Below are 21,291 nucleotides of genomic sequence, written 5' to 3'. Positions count from 1 at the left end.
CAAATTGGCCTAAAATGATAAAAAAATTAGATTTTTAATTTTTTTTTGGGGAATGTTATATAGCAGAATGTGAAAAATATTGTTTTTTTTCCAGAATTGTGTTTTTTTTTTTTTTGTTTATAGTGCAAAAAATTAAAATCACACAGGTAATCAATGACACGAAAATGAAAGCTCTATTTGTGGGGAAAAAAAGGACATCAATTTAATTTGGGTACAGCAACGCACGACCGTGCAATTGTAAGATAAACTAATGCAGTGCCGAATCGCAAAAAATGGCCTGGTCATTAAGGGGGAAAATCTTCCGGTCCAGCAGTGGTTAATTGTTTCAAGCACATAGGCAGATTTTTTTTTATGAACAAGCACACCATTTTTTTTTCCCTTATATATTATTGTTTTATTCTAGTGTTGGAGGTCACAAGTGTAATGGTTGCAGCTGTTCTTTCTTCTTTTTTTGCCCTTTTATTACTACTTTAGACACAAGGATTGTTTTAAATTCATTAATTGATTACATCACTGCGCGCTCTTGTACTTAGCAGAGCATAAGTATTTATCTATATAAGTATATATATATATATATACAAGCCCGATTCCAAAAAAGTTGGGACACTGTACAAATTGTGAGTAAAAAAGGAATGGACTAATTTACAAATCTCATAAACATATATTTTATTCACAATATAATATAGATAACATATTAAATGTTGAAAGTGAGACATTTTGAAATGTCATGCCAAATATTGGCACATTTTGGATTTCATGAGAGTTACACATTCCAAAAAAGTTGGGACAGGTAACAATAAGAGGCCGGAAAAGTTAAATGTACATATAAGGAACAGCTGGAGGGCCAATCTGCAACTTATTAGGTCAATTGGCAACACGATTGGGTATAAAAAGAGCCTCTCAGAGTGGCAGTGTCTCTCAGAAGTCAGGATGGGCAGAGGATCACCAATTCCCCCAATGCTGCCGCGAAAAATAGTGGAGAAATATCAGAAAGGAGTTTCTCAGAGAAAAATTGCAAAGAGTTTAGAGTTATCATCATCTACAGTGCATAATTTCATCCAAAGATTCAGAGAATCTGGAACAATCTCTGTGCGTAAGGGTCAAGGCCGGAAAACCATACTGGATGGCGGTGATCTTCGGGCCCTTAGACGACACTGCATCACATACAGGAATGTTACTGTAATGGAAATCACAACATGGGCTCAGGAATACTTCCAGAAAACATTGTCGGTGAACACAATCCACCGTGCCATTCGCCGTTGCCGGCTAAAACTCTATAGGCCAAAAAAGAAGCCAAATCTAAATATGATCCAGAAGCGCAGGCGTTTTCTCTGGGCCAAGGCTCATTTAAAATGGTCTGTGGCAAAGTGGAAAACTGTTCTGTGGTCAGACTAATCAAAATTTGAAGTTCTTTTTGGAAAACTGGGACGCCATGTCATCCAGACTAAAGAGGACAAGGACAACCCAAGTTGTTCTCAGCGCTCAGTTCAGAAGCCTGCATCTCTGATGGTATGGGGTTGCATGAGTGCGTGTGGCATGGGCAGCTTACACATCTGGAAAGGCTCCATCAATGCTGAAAGGTATATCCAAGTTCTAGAACAACATATGCTCCCATCCAGACGTCGTCTCTTTCAGGGAAGACCTTGCATTTTCCAACATGACAATGCCAGACCACATACTGCATCAATTACAACATCATGGCTGCATAGAAGAAGGATCCGGGTACTGAAATGGCCAGCCTGCAGTCCAGATCTTTCACCCATAGAAAACATTTGGCGCATCATAAAGAGGAAGATGCGACAGGGAAGACCTAAGGCAGTTGAGCAACTAGAAGCCTGTATTAGACAAGAATGGGACAACATTCCTATTCCTAAACTTGAGCAACTTGTCTCCTCAGTCTCCAGACGTTTGCAGACTGTTATAAAAAGAAGAGGGGATGCCACACAGTGATAAACATGGCCTTGTCCCAACTTTTTTGAGATGTGTTGATGCCATGAAATTTAAAATTAACTTATTTTTCCCTTAAAATTATACATTTTCTCAGTTTAAATATTTGATTGTCACCTATGTTGTATTCTGAATAAAATATTGAAATTTGAATCTTCCACATCATTGCATTCTGTTTTTATTCACAATTTGTACAGTGTCCCAACTATTTTGGAATCGGGTTTGTATATATATTTATATTAGAGATCGATCGATTATAGGCAACACCGATATATCGGGTGCCGATATGCACTTTTCCCGATATATCTGTATCAGCGTTTGGATTTGCAGATATTTCGGAAAGTGCATGTACCGGAGTGATGCCTGCAGCTAGAGGCATTACCCCGGTACCGGCGTCCATAGCCGACGGTCGGCTGACTTGTAATGACAACCGATGCGGCTGAGAAGCCGCACGGCTGTTATTACAAGGAGCGGGAGGGGATGTCCCCCCCTCCTGCCGGATTCCGCGGCTCGCCTGAGTCTCCCATCCTACCTCCGCCACCGCCGAAAGAGAAGACCCGATCAAAGCCGCATTCGGCTCTGATTGGGTCTCCATGTAAAAAACCCGGAAGTGATGTCACAAAATCACTTCCGGGTACTGGCGGCGCCGAATTAAAAAAACTGACAGCATTCAAAACAGCCAAACTTGGCGTTTTGAATGCTTTTCAGTGGCGAGGAGGAGTTTGGGGTCTTTTAGACCCCCAGATCCCTCCACAAGGAGTACCTAAAAAAAAAAAAAAGAAAAATTTTTAATGTCCGAAAATATCAGCAGATATCGGCCGATACCGATATCTAATGACCAAAATATCAGTATCGGTATTAAAAAAACAATATCGGTCGATCACTAATATATATATATATATATATATATATATATATATATATATATATATACCTCTACCGTCTGCATTAGTAACTTCTGACAGGTTATACCAACACCACAGAATCTCGAGAGAATCCCCCCCCCCCCCCCCCCAGCACACAGCATCAGCTATCCACGTTTCCCTATGAGATTGTGTAGAGGGGGGCATGTCCATTCCCTCCACTCAGGTCCCAGATTACACTCTATGCTCTATGCTGTGCAGTGTGCAATGTCAGATTCTAGCTCCCCTGCCTGCTGAAGCTGGGAAGAAGTCTTTGATCTGTGTGATTTAGAAGGCTGAAGAGATAAGAGGGCTGCAGATAAACAAGAACAACTTATGTAAAGAGGATTTGTTTCATCTCTGTGTATCATGTGAGGATAGTCCCTTCATTGAGTATATGTAAGGGTTTACAACCACCCACTCATGTTTTTTAGATAATCCCTACAATCAATTTAAAAATGTAAGGAAGAGGCTTACACCATCCAATGAAGAGGAAGACCCATTTGCGCAGCTTGTCTGTGGAGTAGGTCATCACTATGGCGGTATGGAGGTAGCAGCCTTCCACAAACATCCAGAAGAAGTTGGTTACCACAAAGTAATTGTAAATTGTTGTGATACATCGACACCAGATCTGGAAGACAAGACAGGAGTTGCATTTAGACTGTAACTATAATGATTTGGGGGTCAGTATTCCTTTTTCAGGGTTTTTATGGCTTTTTTTTTTTGCTTCTGTAAAATAATGTTGAAGATTAATTCCAAGCATCGGTATGTTATATGTAGTATTCCAGTAAGATCCAATAGCTCCCTGGTCCCATGCGGAGCGTCCGGCCTGCTGCACTATGAACACAGGAGGTTGGCCGCTCGGCACGGGTGCCATTCAGAGAATGCTATACATTTTCTGAATGAATGCAAAGTTTTCTCTGATTGGATGAGGTGGACTGGTGGGGACTACAACAGTATAATACAAAATAAAAAATAAACTACAGCATTACTAACAATACCAATGATGATATTATTTTTATTATTATTATTAATAATAATAACTGTTATTTCTAGTGTCATCTACTAAGAAATGGCTACAAAATCCCCTTGTTTAGAAAAAAAACACCTGTCTATTGGACTACAACAATCTAATGCAAAATTAAAAATAAACAACAACTTTGATAACATTACCAATGATGATAGTATTATTTTTTTTAATTGTTATTACTATTATTATTATTTTAATAATAATAATAATGATAATATTAACAACTTTTATTTCTTGTGTCCACTATCAAGAAATGTCTACAAAGTTCCTTTGTATAAGAAGAAAAAAAAAAAAACAACACACCTGTCTATAAGACTACAGAAGTCTAATGCAAAATTAAAATGTGTTACAACAATATTACCAAAATACCAATGATGATATTATTATTATTATTATTATTATTAATAATAACTTTTATTTCTAGTGTCAACTATTAAGAAAAAGACTACAAAATTCCCCTCAAAGGAAAAAAAAAAAAAAAACACAAAAAAAAACAACAGACTACAACAATCTAATGCAATATTAAAAATAAACTGCAGCATTAATACCATTACCAATGATGGTATTATTATTATTATTATTATTATTACAGCATTAATAACATTACCATATATGGCATTATTATTATTATTAATAATAATAATAATAGTAGTAATAATATTATTAATAATAACTGTTATTTCTAGTGTCATCGACTAAGAAATGGCTATAAAATTACCCTGTTTATAAAAAAAAAGAAAAAAAAACCTGTCTATTGGACTACAACAATCTAATGCAAAATTAAAAATAAACTACAACTTTGATAACATTACCAATGATGATAGTATTATTTTTTTTTACATTTTTATTACCAATATTATTATTATTATTATTATTATTATTATTAATAAAAATAATAATATTAACAACTTTTATTTCTTGTGTCCACTATCAAGAAATGTCTACAAAGTTCCTTTGTATAAGAAAAAAAAAAAAAAAAAACAACACACCTGTCTATAAGACTACAGAAGTCTAATGCAAAATTAAAATGTGTTACAACAATATTACCAAAATACCAATGATGATATTATTATTATTAATAATAACTTTTATTTCTAGTGTCAACTATAAAAAAAAAAGACTACAAAATTCCCCTCAAAGGAAAAAAAAAAAAAACCCACAAAAAAAACAACAACAAACCTGTCTATCAGACTACAACAATCTAATGCAATATTAAAAATAAACTACAGCATTAATACCATTACCAATGATGGTATTATTATTATTATTACAGCATTAATAACATTATTATATATGGCATTACTATTATTATTATTATTATTATTAATAATAATAATAATAGTAGTAATAATACTAATATTAATAATAACTGTTATTTCTAGTGTCATCGACTAAGAAATGGCTATAAAATTACCCTGTTTATAAAAAAAAAAAGAAAAAAAACACCTGTCTATTGGACTACAACAATCTAATGCAAAATTAAAAATAAACTACAGCATTAAAACCATTACCAATGATGGTATTATTATTATTACAGCATTAATAACATTACCATATATGGCATTATTATTATTATTAATAATAGTAGTACTAATAATATTAATAATAACTGTTATTTCTAGTGTCATCGACTAAGAAATGGCTATAAAATTACCCTGTTTATAAAAAAAAGAAGAAAAAAACCTGTCTATTTGACTACAACAATCAAAGGCAAAGTTAAAAATAAACTACAACTTTGATAACATTACCAATGATGATAATAATAATAATAATAATAATAATAATAATAATAATAATAATAATAGTAACAACTTTTATTTCTTGTGTTCACTATCAAGAAATGGCTACAAAGTTCCCTGGTATAAGAAAAAAAAAAAAAAAAACAACTGTCTATAAGACTACAGGAGTCTAATGCAAAATTAAAATGTATTACAACATTCTTACCAAAATACCAATGAGGATATTATTATTATTATTATTATTATTATTATTATTAATAATAATAATAATAATAATAATAATAATAATAACTTTTATTTCTAGTGTCAATTATTAAAAATAAAATAAACTACAGCATTAATAACTTTACCAATGATGGTAGTATTATTATTATGATTACAACATTAATAACATTACCAATGATGGTATTATTACTATTATTATCATCATCATCATTATTATTAATAGTAGTAGTAATAATAATAACTTTTATTTCTAGTGTCAACTATCAAGAAATGGCTACAAAATTCCCCTGTGTAAGAAAAAAAAAAAAAACCACAACAACAAACCCATCTATCGGACCGCAACAGTCTAATGGAAAGTAAACTACAACAATTGTAAAGAAATGGAAACTGCATTTTTCATTTTACTCCTAAATTGCCCAAATGAAATAACATCTACAAAAGACCATTGTACAAAAAACGTCCTATTTAAATTTAAAAAAGCCTTTCGTCTCCCATGTATGGCTGGAAAAGGTTTATCATTCACACAAATCAGTCATAATGGAAACAAAGTAAAGTCACCACATTTATGCAAAAATGCATACCTGGATAAATGTTTTATTTTAAAAAGTGTATTGGTATGCTCTACTGTTGTCTGAAGGACAGGTTTGTTTTTTTTTAAATTAAATTAATCATAAATGTCACTCTGGCTGCAATAATTACCTCCAATCTGAAGCTGCCCCCCACTGTACTTCTTCTTTACAATAAAATGTCCTCTGTCTTCCAGTTGATCGGCACCCAGTGTCAGTAAACTGAGTACATACTGGGAGTACAGGCCGGCATGTTTTAAAAAATAGAAATTCAAGTATATATCCCATAGTTGTATAACTTTTGCGCAAACCAATCAATATACGCTCATTGGGTTTTTTTTTTTTTTTTTTTTACCAAAAACGTAGCAGAATACATAAAATCATAAAGTAATTTGATTTAAAAAAATTTTATTTTGGATATGTTTTATAGCAGAAAGTGAAAAATATTGTATTTTTTTTTTTTTTCAAAATTGTACGTTTATTTGTACATTGCAAAAAAAAAAAAAATGTCAGAGGTGATCAAATACCATCAAATACTGCCGAGCCGCACATCTTCACCCGTTGACTTAGCACGTAGACAGGAACCAAAGCATCCACCTGCGATAGTTTACAACGGAGTAAAACCTAAAAGTAAGCCAAGATCTACTGTATCTAGGATGGCATGGCCAGGACATCTTCCAAGATGGCTGCACCTCCATCTTCTCTGCCCTCAGCCCCACGCGCGCCACAAACTCCACAGAACACCCGGTTCCCCGCTGCAGCAGCTGAGGGCGATGGTGAGACAGACACAGACTTCCACATCACTCCCTAGCTTTCCAATCAGATACTCCACAACCAGACCTGCTATATCAGTTAGAGAAAATGTTCACAAGGGCCCTTAAGAAAACCTCAGACACCATTACAGAAAAATTAACACGTGAAGTGTGGCACCGCACTTCAGTGTTAGAACAAAGGATGGATGAGCAAGAGCTCCTTACTGGTTCCCATGCCGAGGAACTAGAGATCATCCGTGAGGAGAACTTAGCCCTGCAGACACGCGTGGAGGACTTTGAAAATAGAGCCAGAAGCTCCAACATCCGTATTTGCGGCATACCAGAGACAGGAATAGATCTCCAATCTACCATTACCGCCAGGGGCTGACTGGCAACTTTCAAGCCCAGGGGGCCAAGTACAATCCAGAGGCCTATTGCAGCGACTCGGCCACCCTCGCACCCTCCCTCTTCCCGGCCTCCTACTGACCCCCATTCCAGGCTGAAGCCCCACTCCAGGTACTCTCTACTCACCGGCCGAATCTGGGTTCCCGACCTGGTCAGTTGGGGGGAGCTGAGACAGCTGGTCGGGGCTGCCTGGTGGAGGAGAGTCTCCAGTGGGGTATGGAACCGCCTCTGCTCAGACACAGCTTACACCATCCATGCTGGGGGGAGGCCTGCGCTCTGTCCTTGTCTTCATCCAGTACTCAGTAGGTCAGCAGTGGGGACTTTTTACTTCTCTTCTACAGGAATCCTCAGGGCATGTCTGTGGCAGAAGCAGTGCAGCCTTTTTACAGGGCATCAGAGTGGCCTGGGGGGCAATTTCCCCCCTGCCCCCTCGCCCAGTCCTCCCCTGATTACCGCACTCTTTCATGAACTTACTCTCTCAATAGAGAGGCTTGAAATGGACAGAATTCACAAATCCCTGGCACCATGATCTGAAGATGTCCCACCACGAGATATTGTGGTAAAACTCCATTTCTTCAGCACCAAGGAACAATTGATGATGGCCTCCTGCAATAAAGACCCACTGGTGTTCCAGGGTCACCGTTCCCAGATGTTCTAGGATCTCTACTAAATAACACTTGCGGAAAAAAACGGAAAGCCATGAAGCCCCATCTACAAATCTTGCAACAACATCACATCACTCTGTCCGTTTCACCTACAAGGGATCTTCCTATCAACCTAAATGGGCAGAGGTTCTACAGGCCCCGCTTCAAGATCCATTCCCCACCATTTGCCGAATGCACCGACAGCCGAGGGAACATGTTGCAGAGCAGCCTCCAGTTCCCACAAGAAGTTACCAACTTCCTTGGGTCTTCAGGACTCGTCCAACACCAACAAGCGAGGCTTCTACATCTCCCCAGGTCCCACCCCAGAAGACGACTCCGTGGACTTGCTCTCTAATCCTGGTAACTGAGGATACTTACCCCCCCCTGTTGTCTAGCTCTTCTCCATCCAGAAAATCTAGAGAAAATTAGGACAGTTTGTTCATTTTTCAGACAGTTAAAATTGGCATAAATCAGTAATCGTTTGTGACGTTTTTGAGCCAAAAAAGCAAAGGGCGTGTTTGGAAAATTTCTGCCGAACGAAATATAAATTGAAAGATTAATATGTTTCTTCATCCGAACTGTTTGCACTAGTCATATGTGACAAAACGTCACTTCTTCTGCACCAAGGAACAATTGATGATGGCCTCCTGCAATAAAGACCCACTGGTGTTTCAGGGTCACCGTTCCCAGATGTTCCAGGATCTCTCCCAGATAACACTTGCCAAAAGGAAAGCCATGAAGCCCCATCTATAAATATTGCAACAACATCGCATCACTTATCACTGCCATTTTCCCCTTTCCGTCCGTTTCACCTACAAGGGATCTTCCTATCAACCTAAATTGGCAGAGGTTCTCCAGGATACGCTTTAAGATCTCCACCTTTTGCTGAATGCACCTACAGCTGAGGGAACACTTCGCAGAGCAGCCTCCAGCTCCCACAAGAAGTTACCAACTTCATTGGGTCTTTAGGACTCATCCAACACCAACAAGCGAGGCTGCTACATCTCCCCAGGTCCCGCCCCAGAAGAAGACTCAGTGGACTAACCCTGGTAACTGGGAATAATCCCCCCCTCGTCTAGCTCTTTTCTCCTTCCAGAAAATCTGTCATTTGGACAGTTCGTTCATTTTTCAGACAGTTAAAATTGGCATAAATCAGTAATCGGTTGTGACGTTTTTGAGCCAAAAAAGCGAAGTACGTGTTTGGAAAATTTGTTTCTTCGTCCGAACTGTTTGCACTAGTCATATGTGACAAAACTTCACTTCTTCCGCACCAAGGAACAATTGATGATGGCCTCCTGCAATAAAGACCCACTGGTGTTTCAGGGTCACCGTTCCCAGATGTTCCAGGATTTCTCCCAGATAACACTTGCCAAACGGAAAGCCATGTAGCCCCATGTACAAATCTTGCAACAACATCGCATCACTTATCCCTGCCATTTTCCCTTTTCCATCCTTTTTACCTACAAGGGATCTTCCTATCAACCTAAATTGGCAGAGGTTCTACAGGATATGCTTTAAGATCTCCACAGGGGCGGTGCTTCCACTAGGCAAAGTAGGCAGCCACCTGGGGCGCATTGCCACTTAGGGGCGCAGCCACAAGTCAGCATTCTCTCTCCATCATGAATGATCCTTGGGAGCTGAGGGGAGGTGCGGCAGTGGGGGAGGAAGAAGGGACAGAGGAAGATGCCAGGTGTCTGGGGCAATGGCGGAACTACCAGGCCCTGGATTTCCACCATTGTTGGGGGGGGGCCCAAGAGGCAGGAAGGGAGCCCACCGGAGTGCTGCCTGCATAATGATCCTCTTCATCTGGAGCTGAGCGGCCTTAACCCCAGGCAGGAAGTGATTCTCTACACTGAGCTGGTGGGCAGCCGTTCATTTCCCTGGGTCAGTATTAAGGAGGGAGCGGAGGAGAGCTGAACCTGAGCCGGAGCTCGGCACTGGAGGGCGGCACCTTTTGTTGAGCAGAGGCGACGAGGTAACGGAATGGTCTGAGAAGGTTGGTGATGAAGGATGTGCAGAGCTCTCTGACTGCTGCTTCCTCCTCCACCAGGAGACAGTTGGAGCTGTGGTGAGCACTGTGGTCCAGGAGAGGAGTGTCCTGGGAGAAGGAATTTAGCAGGATCACAGTGAAGGGGGGCAGAGTGCGGGCCACTCTCCTGCCCAGTGAGTGTCCCCAGAACAGGGGATCAGGGTCCCTGGGTGTGACATGGAGGATCCCTGGTGTGAAAGAGAATTGGGGTCACCAGGTGTGCCATGGGGAATCAGAGTCAAAAAGGTATGACATGGGGGATAGGGGTCACGAGTGTAACAGGGGTTCGGGGTCACCAGGTGTGTAATGAGGAATTGTTGACATGGAGGAACATCATGGTCCCCAGGTGTGGTCCCCATGGTCAGTGGGTATGACAGTACGACGTGGAGGAATATTGGGGTCCCAGAATGTGACATGGGAAAACATTAGGGTCCCTGGGTGTGACTTGGGGGACATCAGGGTCCCCGGGTGTGTGACGTGGAGAAATATGGGGGTCACTGGGTATGAAAGAATTACATGGAGGAACCATCAGATCAGGGTCACTGAATATGACATAGAGGAGTTTTTAAACCCTTCCTTTTTTTGTTTTATTTTTTTTTGAGGGGGGGAGCGCGAGTAGCTGGTCTTGCCTAGGGCGTAAAATAGTCTAGCACCGGCCCTGGATCTCCACCTTTTGCTGAATGCACCTACAGCTGAGGGAACACGTCGCAGAGCAGCCTCCAGCTCCCACAAGAAGTTACCAACTTCCTCGGGTCTTCAGGACTCGTCCAACACCAACAAGCAAGGCTGCTACATCTCCCCAGGTCCCACCCCAGAAGAAGACTCAGTGGACTAACCCTGGTAACTGGGAATACCCCCCCCCTCGTCTAGCTCTTTTCTCCTTCCAGAAAATCTGTCATTTGGACAGTTCGTTCATTTTTCAGACAGTTTAAATTGGCATAAATCAGTAATCGGTTGTGACGTTTTTGAGCCAAAAAAAACGAAGGACGTGCTTGGAAAATTTCTGCCGAACGAAATATAAATTGAAAGGTTAATGTGTTTCTCGTCTGAACTGTTTGCACTAAGCAAATGTGACAAAAACAAACAAAAAACGGATTTGCTTATGTCCATTTGAATGATTTATCGATCAAAATTCAGTCGTTACATGATGGCAAAACCTTTTGCTCTCACAGCTGATTGTTCGTTATTCGAAAATGAGTTTATAAGACAGGTAGTGTGGTACGGGCAAAGTCACCGGGTTAAAATAAAGACAAAAAAGACTAAAACGAATGGCTGGATGGTAAGTTGAGCTGTGAATTTTCTTTTTTGTTTTTCATGCGTCGCCCTTCCATGTGTTTCTTGCTGCAAAGGCCAGTTATAGGTGGGGGCAGTAGCCATTTGTTTGTACAGCCAAAAACGAATGCAGCCATTACATTTAAGGATTGGTGAGCTGCAATATTTGTCATTTTTGGTTTAAGATCACTTTAAATTAATTTTTTTTAATTTAGCCCTATAGCCCGGGCTAGTCCGCTTGTTTTCATCCTTTTACCCACAACTAAAATACAAAATCAATTAACGTTTCTTTTCTTTCTACCAAACTAACTTCGTTTTGTAAAGACCATTTATCTGTTCTTAGTCCTTTATCTATTCTATCATCTGAACAAAAGCCACATATGAGCCCACCAATGTTGGAGATGCATGTATCAGAAGTGCGGAGAAATGTATTGTTGAACAAACCCACGCTGATTCAGTAAGTAGAGGTGACTAAGACGGAGACTGAAGGCTGAGAATAATGAGGATTACAGAAATGATGGATCTGACCTCAGGTGTACAATACAAAAGACACCCAGTTCTCGGGCCTTTCAAAGATTTTGTTCAAGGCCATATGAGGTCTATTAAGTAGAGAAAAGAAAACATGTTCAGGCAAAGCAAAATCTATAAAAGATAAAAAGTAGAAACTATAAGAGTGTCCATGCCATATGCCACACATTTCAATTAAGATTTTATAGTGACATCATTGCCACATGCTACACTGATTGGTCAGAAGTTGGTGCAAACCTGATCATCAAACCTATTGCCCCGTACACACGTACCGATTGTCGGCCGTAAATATTCGGCCGACGACCGATCGGCCGATTGTAGGCTTGTTAGTATGATGCTTCCGACAGCCGACAGCGCATTGTCGTTCAAGCATTAAAATTTTTGTTGGCCAACACCAGAACGGCCGATTGTTCGCCAGTCAGTACAGATTTCTGCCGACAGACAGCAGATTTGCAAGACTGGGCATGCTCAGAAAAGAAAAAAGACAAGGAAAGTTAACCATCACATGACATCACTTCTGCAGTCGGCTGTTGTTGGCCGACAAAATTCGTGTGCAGTCTTTTGCACTTTTCAACAGACAAGACAGCCCTCGGACAAAAGACGGCCGATCGTTCGGCCGACGATCGGTACGTGTGTACAGGGCTTATATGGCAGCCTTTCTCAACCTTTTCAACACAGAGGAACCCTTGTAATGTCTTTCTGGTCTCAAGGGTCCCTTGCTAGAAATCTACAACTCATGATACATTATTGTGATGGTGTCAGAGTAATGGCTGTGGTGAGACTGGCATTTCCGCCAGTACTCATGATGGGCACATCAGGCGCATTCATGCGTGCGTGCGCACTGGCTGGAGATTGGTGAATGGGCATACGCAGGTTCACTGTACCGTGTGTTTGCGATTGCTCATGTGAATTGGCACACGCATGACGCCATAGATACGTCCATTTGCTGGCCTATATAAGACCTCTGCTCAGCCCATCAAGTTGCTGGATTGTCGTCGGCCTTCCTGTGTCCTGAGCATCTGCTAACCTACCTTGGATTTTCTGTTTTGACTCAGCTTGTGCCTGACCTGTCTGCTCTCCTCTGCTGGCTCTAACCCTTGGCTTGTCTCACCTACCTTGCTCCAGTTTGGCTTTACAGTGTATGACTTCGACTTGGCCTACGGACTTGTTACCTATCTGCCTGCTCTCCAGTATATGACCTCAGCTTGTTTCACGGACTCTGCCATTGCCTTCTACCCGCCTTCCTGTTGTGACCTTGGTTAAAGTTCCTGTTCCCGCTATCTGCCTGTGCCCTCGCACTGATTAACTGTGTTTGACCCTCAGCCTGCTTCTTCACCTGTTTCCTGGCTGCACTAGTTGTCCAGTCCATCTGAAGACTCCCAATAGAATTCTGCCCAGCATTCTTTAGGTGACCACCGGTCTACTCCACTGACCCTGTTGGCAACCAGTGCTTCTTTGGGCGCTACATCTCCTGTTCCATCCTTAGGGGTGTATCACACTCAGCCGCAAGGAAAGCCCTCTCTGCATTTCAGCCTCAGATCAGGTTCGTAACAGATGGTTAGTGGGAAGAATGCTCCTCACACTTGTGGTCATTACAGATAGCTAAACAGATCATTGTTGTCAGTGGGAACTTATCATGCTGCTCATTGCTCAAGGAACACCTAACGACCTCTAGAGGAACCTAGGTTGAGAAACCCTGTTATATGAGCTTGTTAGACAACCCATTCCAAAATCACGGTCATTAATATAGAGTTGGCCCCCTTTGAGGCTAAAACAGCCTCCATCTTTTTAAGAAGGCTTTCCATAAGATTGTGGTGGTTTTTTTGGGGAATTTGTACCCATTTAACCAAAATATCTTTTGTAAGGTCAGCTACTGATGTTGGATTGCAATCAGAGCTGTACCTCATCCCAAAGATGTTCAGTAAGGTTGGGGTTAGGGCTTTGTGCAGGACACTTGAGTTCCTTTGCACCAAACTTGTTTCCCAAACACCTCCTGCTCTCTATTGTGCAGCCATTTGCCATGGTCGAGGGCTCCCTGGAAGAATGGAAGAACCTGGAAACCACTGTGGGTTCTGCCAGCATGGAAGGGGCATAGACCCTTCTATGAGCTTGCTTTAAACCAGGGGTCCTCAAACTTTTTAAACAGGGGGCCAGTTCACGGTCCCTCAGACACTGTTGGGGGCCGGACTATAGTTTGAAAAAAAAAAATATGAACAAATTCCAATGCGCATATTTTATTTGTAGTGCACAAAAAAAAATACAATATTTATTGTTTTATTTATATATATATGACCACAGCGTGCCCCCTCTCAATGCAAGAGTGACCACAGCGTGCCCCCTTTCAATGCCAAAGTGACCACAGCATGCCCCCTCTCAATGCCAGAGTGACCACAGCGTGCCCCCTTTCAATGCCAGAGTGACCACAGCGTGCCCCCTTTCAATGCCAAAGTGACCACAGCATGCCCCCTTTCAATGCCAGAGTTACCACAGCGTGCCCCCTTTCAATGCCAGAGTGACCACAGTGTGCCCACTTTCAATGCCAGAGTGACCACAGCGTACCCACTTTCAATGCCAGAGTGACCACAGCGTGCCCCCTTTCAATGCCAGAGTGACCACAGCGTGCCCACTTTCAATGCCAGAGTGACCACAGCGTGCCCCCTTTCAATGCAAAGCAACCACAGCATGCCCCCTTTCAATGTCAGAGTGACCAGAGCGTGTCCCCTTTCAATGCAAAGCGACCAGCGTGCAGAGACTGCCAGAGAGACCAGTGCACTTACCTGCAGTGGCGGGCAGCTTCTCCTCAGTCCCCCGCGTCTCCGTGAGTCCTCCCGCCTCCTCCTCGGCCAATGGCATGGGTTCGCCTTTTGGCCAATCTGATTGGCCAGGAGGAGGATCCATGTGTCAATAGCGAATTTTCATTCGCTATTGTCACAAAAATGGGTGGGCTAGGGCGCAGTGCTCTGCGCCCCGGGTCCACCCTTTTCTGAAGCATATTACAGTTTCAGTGAGTGACCGACAGTCAGCCCTATGCCGATCCCGTCGGCGGGCCGGGTCCGCATGCGGCCCGCGGGCCGTAGTTTGAGGACCCCTGCTTTAAACCTTTGAATAACAGGACGTTTATAAACATACCTTGGTAGACAATTACCCGATCATGTGCTAGGAAAAAAATGGGAGGAGAAAGCAAGGTAACAGAGAAATAGGATCATCACTGTTCTGCTTCTCCTTTCACTGCCCAGTCCTAGGCTGGGGGCATGTCCAGGATGACCTGGGCTCAGAGAAATTGGGCTCAATGTTGCTGGCCATCAAACTGAGGACATCTAGTGGCAGAAAAAAAGTACAATCTTTGGATTGAAGATGACTATTGCAGCAAAAGCTGGGTTATTTTTTTTATCTTTAAACATATTACATTTTTAGAGTTGTCACCAAGACAAGAAGTGAAGGGAAAACTTCCAATGGGGACAAATCTTTTAGTGACAACTAAGCTGGGAATTTCTCTTACTTTGGGGAGATGTCCTCTAATTTCCTATAAAACGTCCTATAACGTCTCCAAGAGAGGAAGTGAAAGGAAATCTCTCCAGTAGGACACAGACAGCAAAAAATAACCTAACTGGTTTTATTTGTTCATTCATCCAATCACCCATCCATCCAACACCTCCATCCAAAAGTTAACAATAAGGTTTACATATACTTGGGCTGATTCATTGTTATATTGCTTCGTCCATGGCAGTCCAATGCAATGGCAGTTACGCATACAGAATTGTCATACCTCATTTTTCTCATGAATGTTATGATCAATCATCTGGAGGAGGAACCACATGATATTCCGGAGGATAAATGTTGTGATTAAATTCCAATGAATAATGTTCCGAAGGCATCTTATACTCCTGGAAACAATAAAGACGAAAGTCAGATAAAGCAGAAATTATACTTTTATAGTGTCGGAATAGGAAACATCAAAACAATCTGTCTGGTAGAAGCTTAGAAAACATCAACCTTAGAGAATGATCAAACAATAAAAGCAGCAATAAACACAAAACAAAAAGTTCATTATATTGCAGCTTACCAATCATTATATGTGGTGGCTGCATTCGTTTTCTTATTTTTTAGTCTTTTTTCCCTCAGTTTTCACCTGGTGATCTGGTCGGTAAGCCTGTATTAGAGCGCCCCCACTCTGGATGAAGGAGCACAGGGGACAGATTTGCATTGTCGGTCAAGGGCAAGGTTTCTCAACTAGGGTTCCTCCTGAGGTTTCTAGGGGTTCCTTGAGCAATGGGCAATTTCTGCCTCTCAGATAAGTTCCCAATGACACCATTGTTCCTTTTAGCTGTCTGTAAGGGGGGTAATTCTTCCCAATGATGACAAGAGTAAGGAGCATTCTTCCCACTGACTGTCACACTAATGTGTCATGATGAGTTGTAGATTTTTAATTTTTCGCAGGGGTTCCCCGAGACCAGAAATTTATTTTAAGGGTTCCTCTGTGTTGAAATGATTGAGAAGGGCGGCTCTAGGGGGAGGGGGTGTTAGATGTAGCAGCAGATTTAAAGTGGTTGTAAACCCTTACATATACCCAATGAAGTGAGTGGCCTCATTTAGACATGTGCAGAATGGAAAAAATTGTTTTGTTTTGGATAGATTTGTTGTGTTACTAATTTTGTTTCGTTGATTCGTTTAGGAATTCATTTCATTTCGTTTATTAATTTTCCAACTAATCCAAATTTTCCAAATGTTTGGAACAATTCAAATTCTGTGTGAATTCTGTGCTGGTTGTTAAGGAGCAGACTGGAAAGCCGGCTGTTGTGTCCTTAACAACCGATGACTCATCAGCTGTGATAGGGCTTCCCCGCTGACAGCTAAATGTAAACAGAATTGCCGGCAAATAAAAATTCAAAAAAGAGATTTTAAGGGGAACCCCACGTCAAAATGAAAAGAAAATGGCATGCGGTCCCCCCCAAAATCCATATCAGACTCTTATCCGAGCATGCAGGCCAGGAAAATGGGGGGGGGGCAAGCAAGCCCACCCCTGAACCTGAACCATACCAGACCACATGCCCTCAACATTGGGGGGTGCTTTAGGGCAGGGATGGCTCTACACTCCCCCAAGCACCTTATCCCTATTAACATGTGGTCCTCTTCCCCACAACCCTGGCCCGGTGGTTGTGGGGGTATGGGGGGGATGACTTATCTGAATCGAATGTATCATGAGGGCCCTCAAGATCCTGCCCCCCCCACGTGAATGAGTACCTCTACTCATTCACCAAAAAAAAAAAATTGATAATAACACAACACGTTTTTGACAAGTCCTTTATAAAAAAAACAAGTAGATCCAATGTCAATCACGGTGCCTGCCGCTACCGCCAACCACTGGACTTGAAGCAATACCTGTGAACTCTTGAGGTCTATGGACCTCAAGTCGCATAAAAGTTGGAGCAAAGTAGTTCAGAAACTACTTTGAAGTCGCTGCGAGTTGAAGTCGCACAGATATGAATGGTACTTATTGGAAATCATGGGTTACACAACTTGTCATGCGACCTTGCAGTTCCAAGTCGCAGGACAAGTCACACAAGTGTGAAAGGAGCCTTAAAGTAATATTTAAGGCTTGTTGTTTTTAAAAAACAAAACAAAAAACAAACATGTTATAATTACCTCCTCTGTGCAGTTGGTTTTGCACAGAGCAGCCTGGATCCTCCTCTTCTCGGGTCCACCTCCAGCACTCCACACCCCTTCCTCCTGCCGAGTGCCCCCATAGAATGCAGCTTGCTGTAGGGGCACCTGAGCAGGCTTGCTCCCGAGCGTGTCCACTCACACACAGAGCCGTAGCTTGGCCCTGCCTTCTCTCTCTCCTCATTGGCTCACTGGCTGTGATTGACAGCCTCAGCCAATGGGGGGGGGGGGGGGCGAGCCGCAGCTCTGTGTGTGAATGGGCACGTTCAGGAGCAAGAGAGAAAAGCTGAAAAAATTCCCAGCTTAATTTGCCAACCAGTTTGCTTACCAACCGAATTAACCTGTCTAACAGTATGCGTTAAAGACAGGGGTTGAGTTAGCACATATTTGCAAATGCATGTGTAAGCTGCAGGGCCACTTCACGGCACCCTGTATTACCTGCAGTCCTAACTCCTGTAAATTTGTGAAAGTCTCCACAGTGGAAGCACATGTACTCTAATGGATTGATAGGGGGCAGGTGAGCCTGGAGGTAGCCCAACCCTCCTTAAAGGCACTTGGGGGCACAGTGGATGCCCAGCTCATAGCACAATGGCAGCAAAGGCATCCAGTGTGTCCCCTTACTAGTATACATCAACAACATCGGTATTCGTGCAAATGCTCTGGTACCTGAAACTGATACTTTCAGGCTCGGCTCTTTCAGCTGACAGTGGGATTCCCCCACTGACAGCTGAAATGTAAAAAAAAAAAGGCTGGCAATTATCGGTTATCAAGGAGTGGGGATGCCGCGTCCTTAACAACCAATAACTCATTCAGCTATCAGTGAGAATCCCCTCTTGACAGCTGAAGTGTAAACTGAAGTCTGTGTTCTATCAGATTACCGTTACCCGTCAGATCATGAAGTGTTTGGAACGCATAGCTCACTGGAACTAATGCATAGCGCATGCGCAGTAAGTATTTTTTAGGTCGGAACGTCACTTCTGATGGGTAGCAGTAATCTGATAGAACACCTGCAATTGAAGCTGTCAAAAAAAAAAAACAGCTGGGCAATCAACAACATTACTCAAAGATAAAAAGAAACATTAATTCTTTTTGTATCTTACTATTTTTCTTCATCTACAGATCAAAGGGATGAACTTCGATCTGCAGATGAAGTCGGTTTAAAGCAACCTGACAAGAACATCATTTTTTAATAAATATTCTTTTGTTTAATCCATTATTAACCTTTAATTTACTCTAAACGGCCCTAAATAACTCCTGATTCTTCTCCATTTGTTTATTTTTCTGCTGTTTTTTTTTTCACTTTTATTTTATAAACTATTTAAAATGAAAACTTTTTTTTTTTTGTTTGCTTTGTTCGTTTATATTTTTACACCTTTAATATATATTTACACAATTCACATTGAATAAAGCTCAAAATTAAAAAAAAAAAAAAAAAACAAAAAAAAAAAAACTGAATTTAATTTGTAAGTAACTTTTTACCTCTTCTCCATTTATGTATTTTCCTGCTGGTGTTTTTTTTTTTTTTTTTTTTTTCACTTTTATTTTATTAAGTATTAAAAATTTAAACTTATTTATTTTATTTTTTTTTGCTTTGTTAATTTATATTTTTACACTTTTAACATATATTTACACAATTTACATTGAATAAAGCGCAAAAAAATAAAAAAAAAGAATATTTATTTAATTTGTAAATAAATAAATGCTTTGTACCATTTCTCACAGCTGAAGTATTAACAAAGCAGTTGGTAGGTATCAGTAATTGTTGTCTAAAAAAAAAAAAAAAAAAGGATCAGTACTCGTAAAAAAAATGGTATCGGTGCATTCCTAGTTGTAACCCCTATCAGGTTTATTTTTGCCATCTGTGTCCCATTGGGAAGATTTCCCTTCACTTCCTGTCTCATAGCCAAAGCAGTAGGTGAGAGGATAAAATATTATAAGAAATCAAAAATGTTACAGTTATCTCCAGAACAGGAACAGAGGGAAAAAAGAGGGGGAGGCACCTGTTCTACTGACAACTGTCTGAGGATGGATTTAACTCACTTTTTTTTCCCCACTTTTTGTTGCATCATTGGGCCAGGAAATGAAACCAAATTCCCCCACAAACAATACAAAAAATAAATTGACAGGATTTTAAACCCTTTTCCTACTCTATATGAAGTTAAAAAAGTGTTGGGCATACAAACACTTTAAAGAGAATCTAAAACAAAGAAAGCAAGATCGTATTTTTGCCTAGTAGATTAACCGCCTCCCAGCCAGCTATTATATTCACTGCTCAAAAAAATTAAAGGAACACTTTTTAATCAGAGTATAGCATCGAGTCAATTAAACTCCTGGGATATTGATTGTGTCAGTTAGGTAGCATAGGGGGTTGTTAATTCGTTTCAGCTGTGTTGGTGTTAATGAAATTACCAGATGCACTAGATGGGCAACAATGAGATGACCTCCAAAATAGAAATGGTTTTACAGTTGGAGGCCACTGACATTTTTTTTCCTACTCATTTTTTCTGACTGTTTTTCACTAGTTTTGCATTTGGCTAGGGTCAGTGTCACTACTGGTAGCATGAGGTGATGCCTGGACCCTATATAGGTTGCACAGGCAGTCCAACTCCTCCAGGATGGCACATCAATATGTCCCATTGCCAGAATGATTGTTGTGTCTCCTAGCACAGTTTCAATAGCATGGATGAGAATCAAAGAGACAGACAGTTACTCTAGGAGAGCTGGACAGGGCCGTAGAAGGTCCTTAACCCATCAGCAGGACCGGTATCTGCTCCTTTGTGCAAGGAGGAACAAGAGGAGCTCTGCCAGAGCCCTACAAAATGACCTCCAACAGACCACTGGTGTGAATGTCTCTGACCAAACAATCAGAAACAGACTTCATGAGGGTGCCCGACACTGTGGAGCTCGATTGGCATTTACCATTGGACACAGGAATTGGCAGGTCCGCTACTGGTGCCCTGTATTTTTCACAGATGAGGGCAGGTTCACCCTGAGCACATGTGACAGACATGAAAGGGTCTGGAGAAGCCATGGAGAACGTTATGCTGCCTGTAACATCGTTCAGCATGACTGATTTGGTGGTGGGTCAGTGATGGTCTGGGGAGGCAAATCCATGGAGGGACACACAGACTTCTACAGGCTAGACAATGGCACCCCGACTGCCATTAGGTACCGGAATGAAATCCTTGAACCCATTGTCAGACCATACACTGGTGCAGTGGGTCCTGGGTTCCTCCTGGTGCACGACAATTCCCGGCCTCATGTGGCGAGAGTATGCAGCCAGTTCCTGGAGGATGAAGGAATTGATCCCATTGAATGGCCCCCGCACTCGCCTGACCTAAATCCAGTAGAACACCTCTGGGACATTATGATTCGGTCCATCTGATGCCACCAGGTTGCACCTCAGTCTGTTCAGGAGCTCAGTGATGCCCTGGTAGAAATCTGAGAGAAAATACTCCAGCACACCATTTGTTGTCTCATTATGAGCATGCCCCAATGTTCTCAGGCATGAATACAAGCACATGGGGCCATACAAATTACTGAGGACCATTCTGAGTTCCTGCAATAAAATTTCAGCAAAATGGACTCACC

The 21,291-nt window shown here is 41.5% G+C and overlaps 1 protein-coding gene across 2 annotated transcripts in view; it reads right to left on the bottom strand.

Annotated features, from left to right (window-relative positions):
* Window positions 1-21,291, bottom strand: part of CRHR2 (corticotropin releasing hormone receptor 2) — a 512,276-nt gene that overhangs the window by 75,483 nt on the left and 415,502 nt on the right. For both annotated transcript variants that reach the window (XM_082259069.1, XM_082259070.1), the window contains 2 exons: window positions 15,806-15,923; window positions 3,327-3,480 (listed from right to left, as the gene is read on the bottom strand). In XM_082259069.1, the coding sequence (XP_082115195.1) occupies window positions 3,327-3,480; window positions 15,806-15,923 (272 nt within the window). The remainder of the gene's footprint in view (window positions 1-3,326; window positions 3,481-15,805; window positions 15,924-21,291) is intronic.

Source organism: Pelophylax lessonae, assembly GCF_965119305.1.
Source record: "Pelophylax lessonae genome assembly, chromosome: 5".
NCBI lineage: Eukaryota > Metazoa > Chordata > Amphibia > Anura > Ranidae > Pelophylax > Pelophylax lessonae.
The sequence above is the reverse complement of the archived record's forward strand: the minus strand, read 5'-3'. Positions and strand labels throughout refer to the sequence as shown.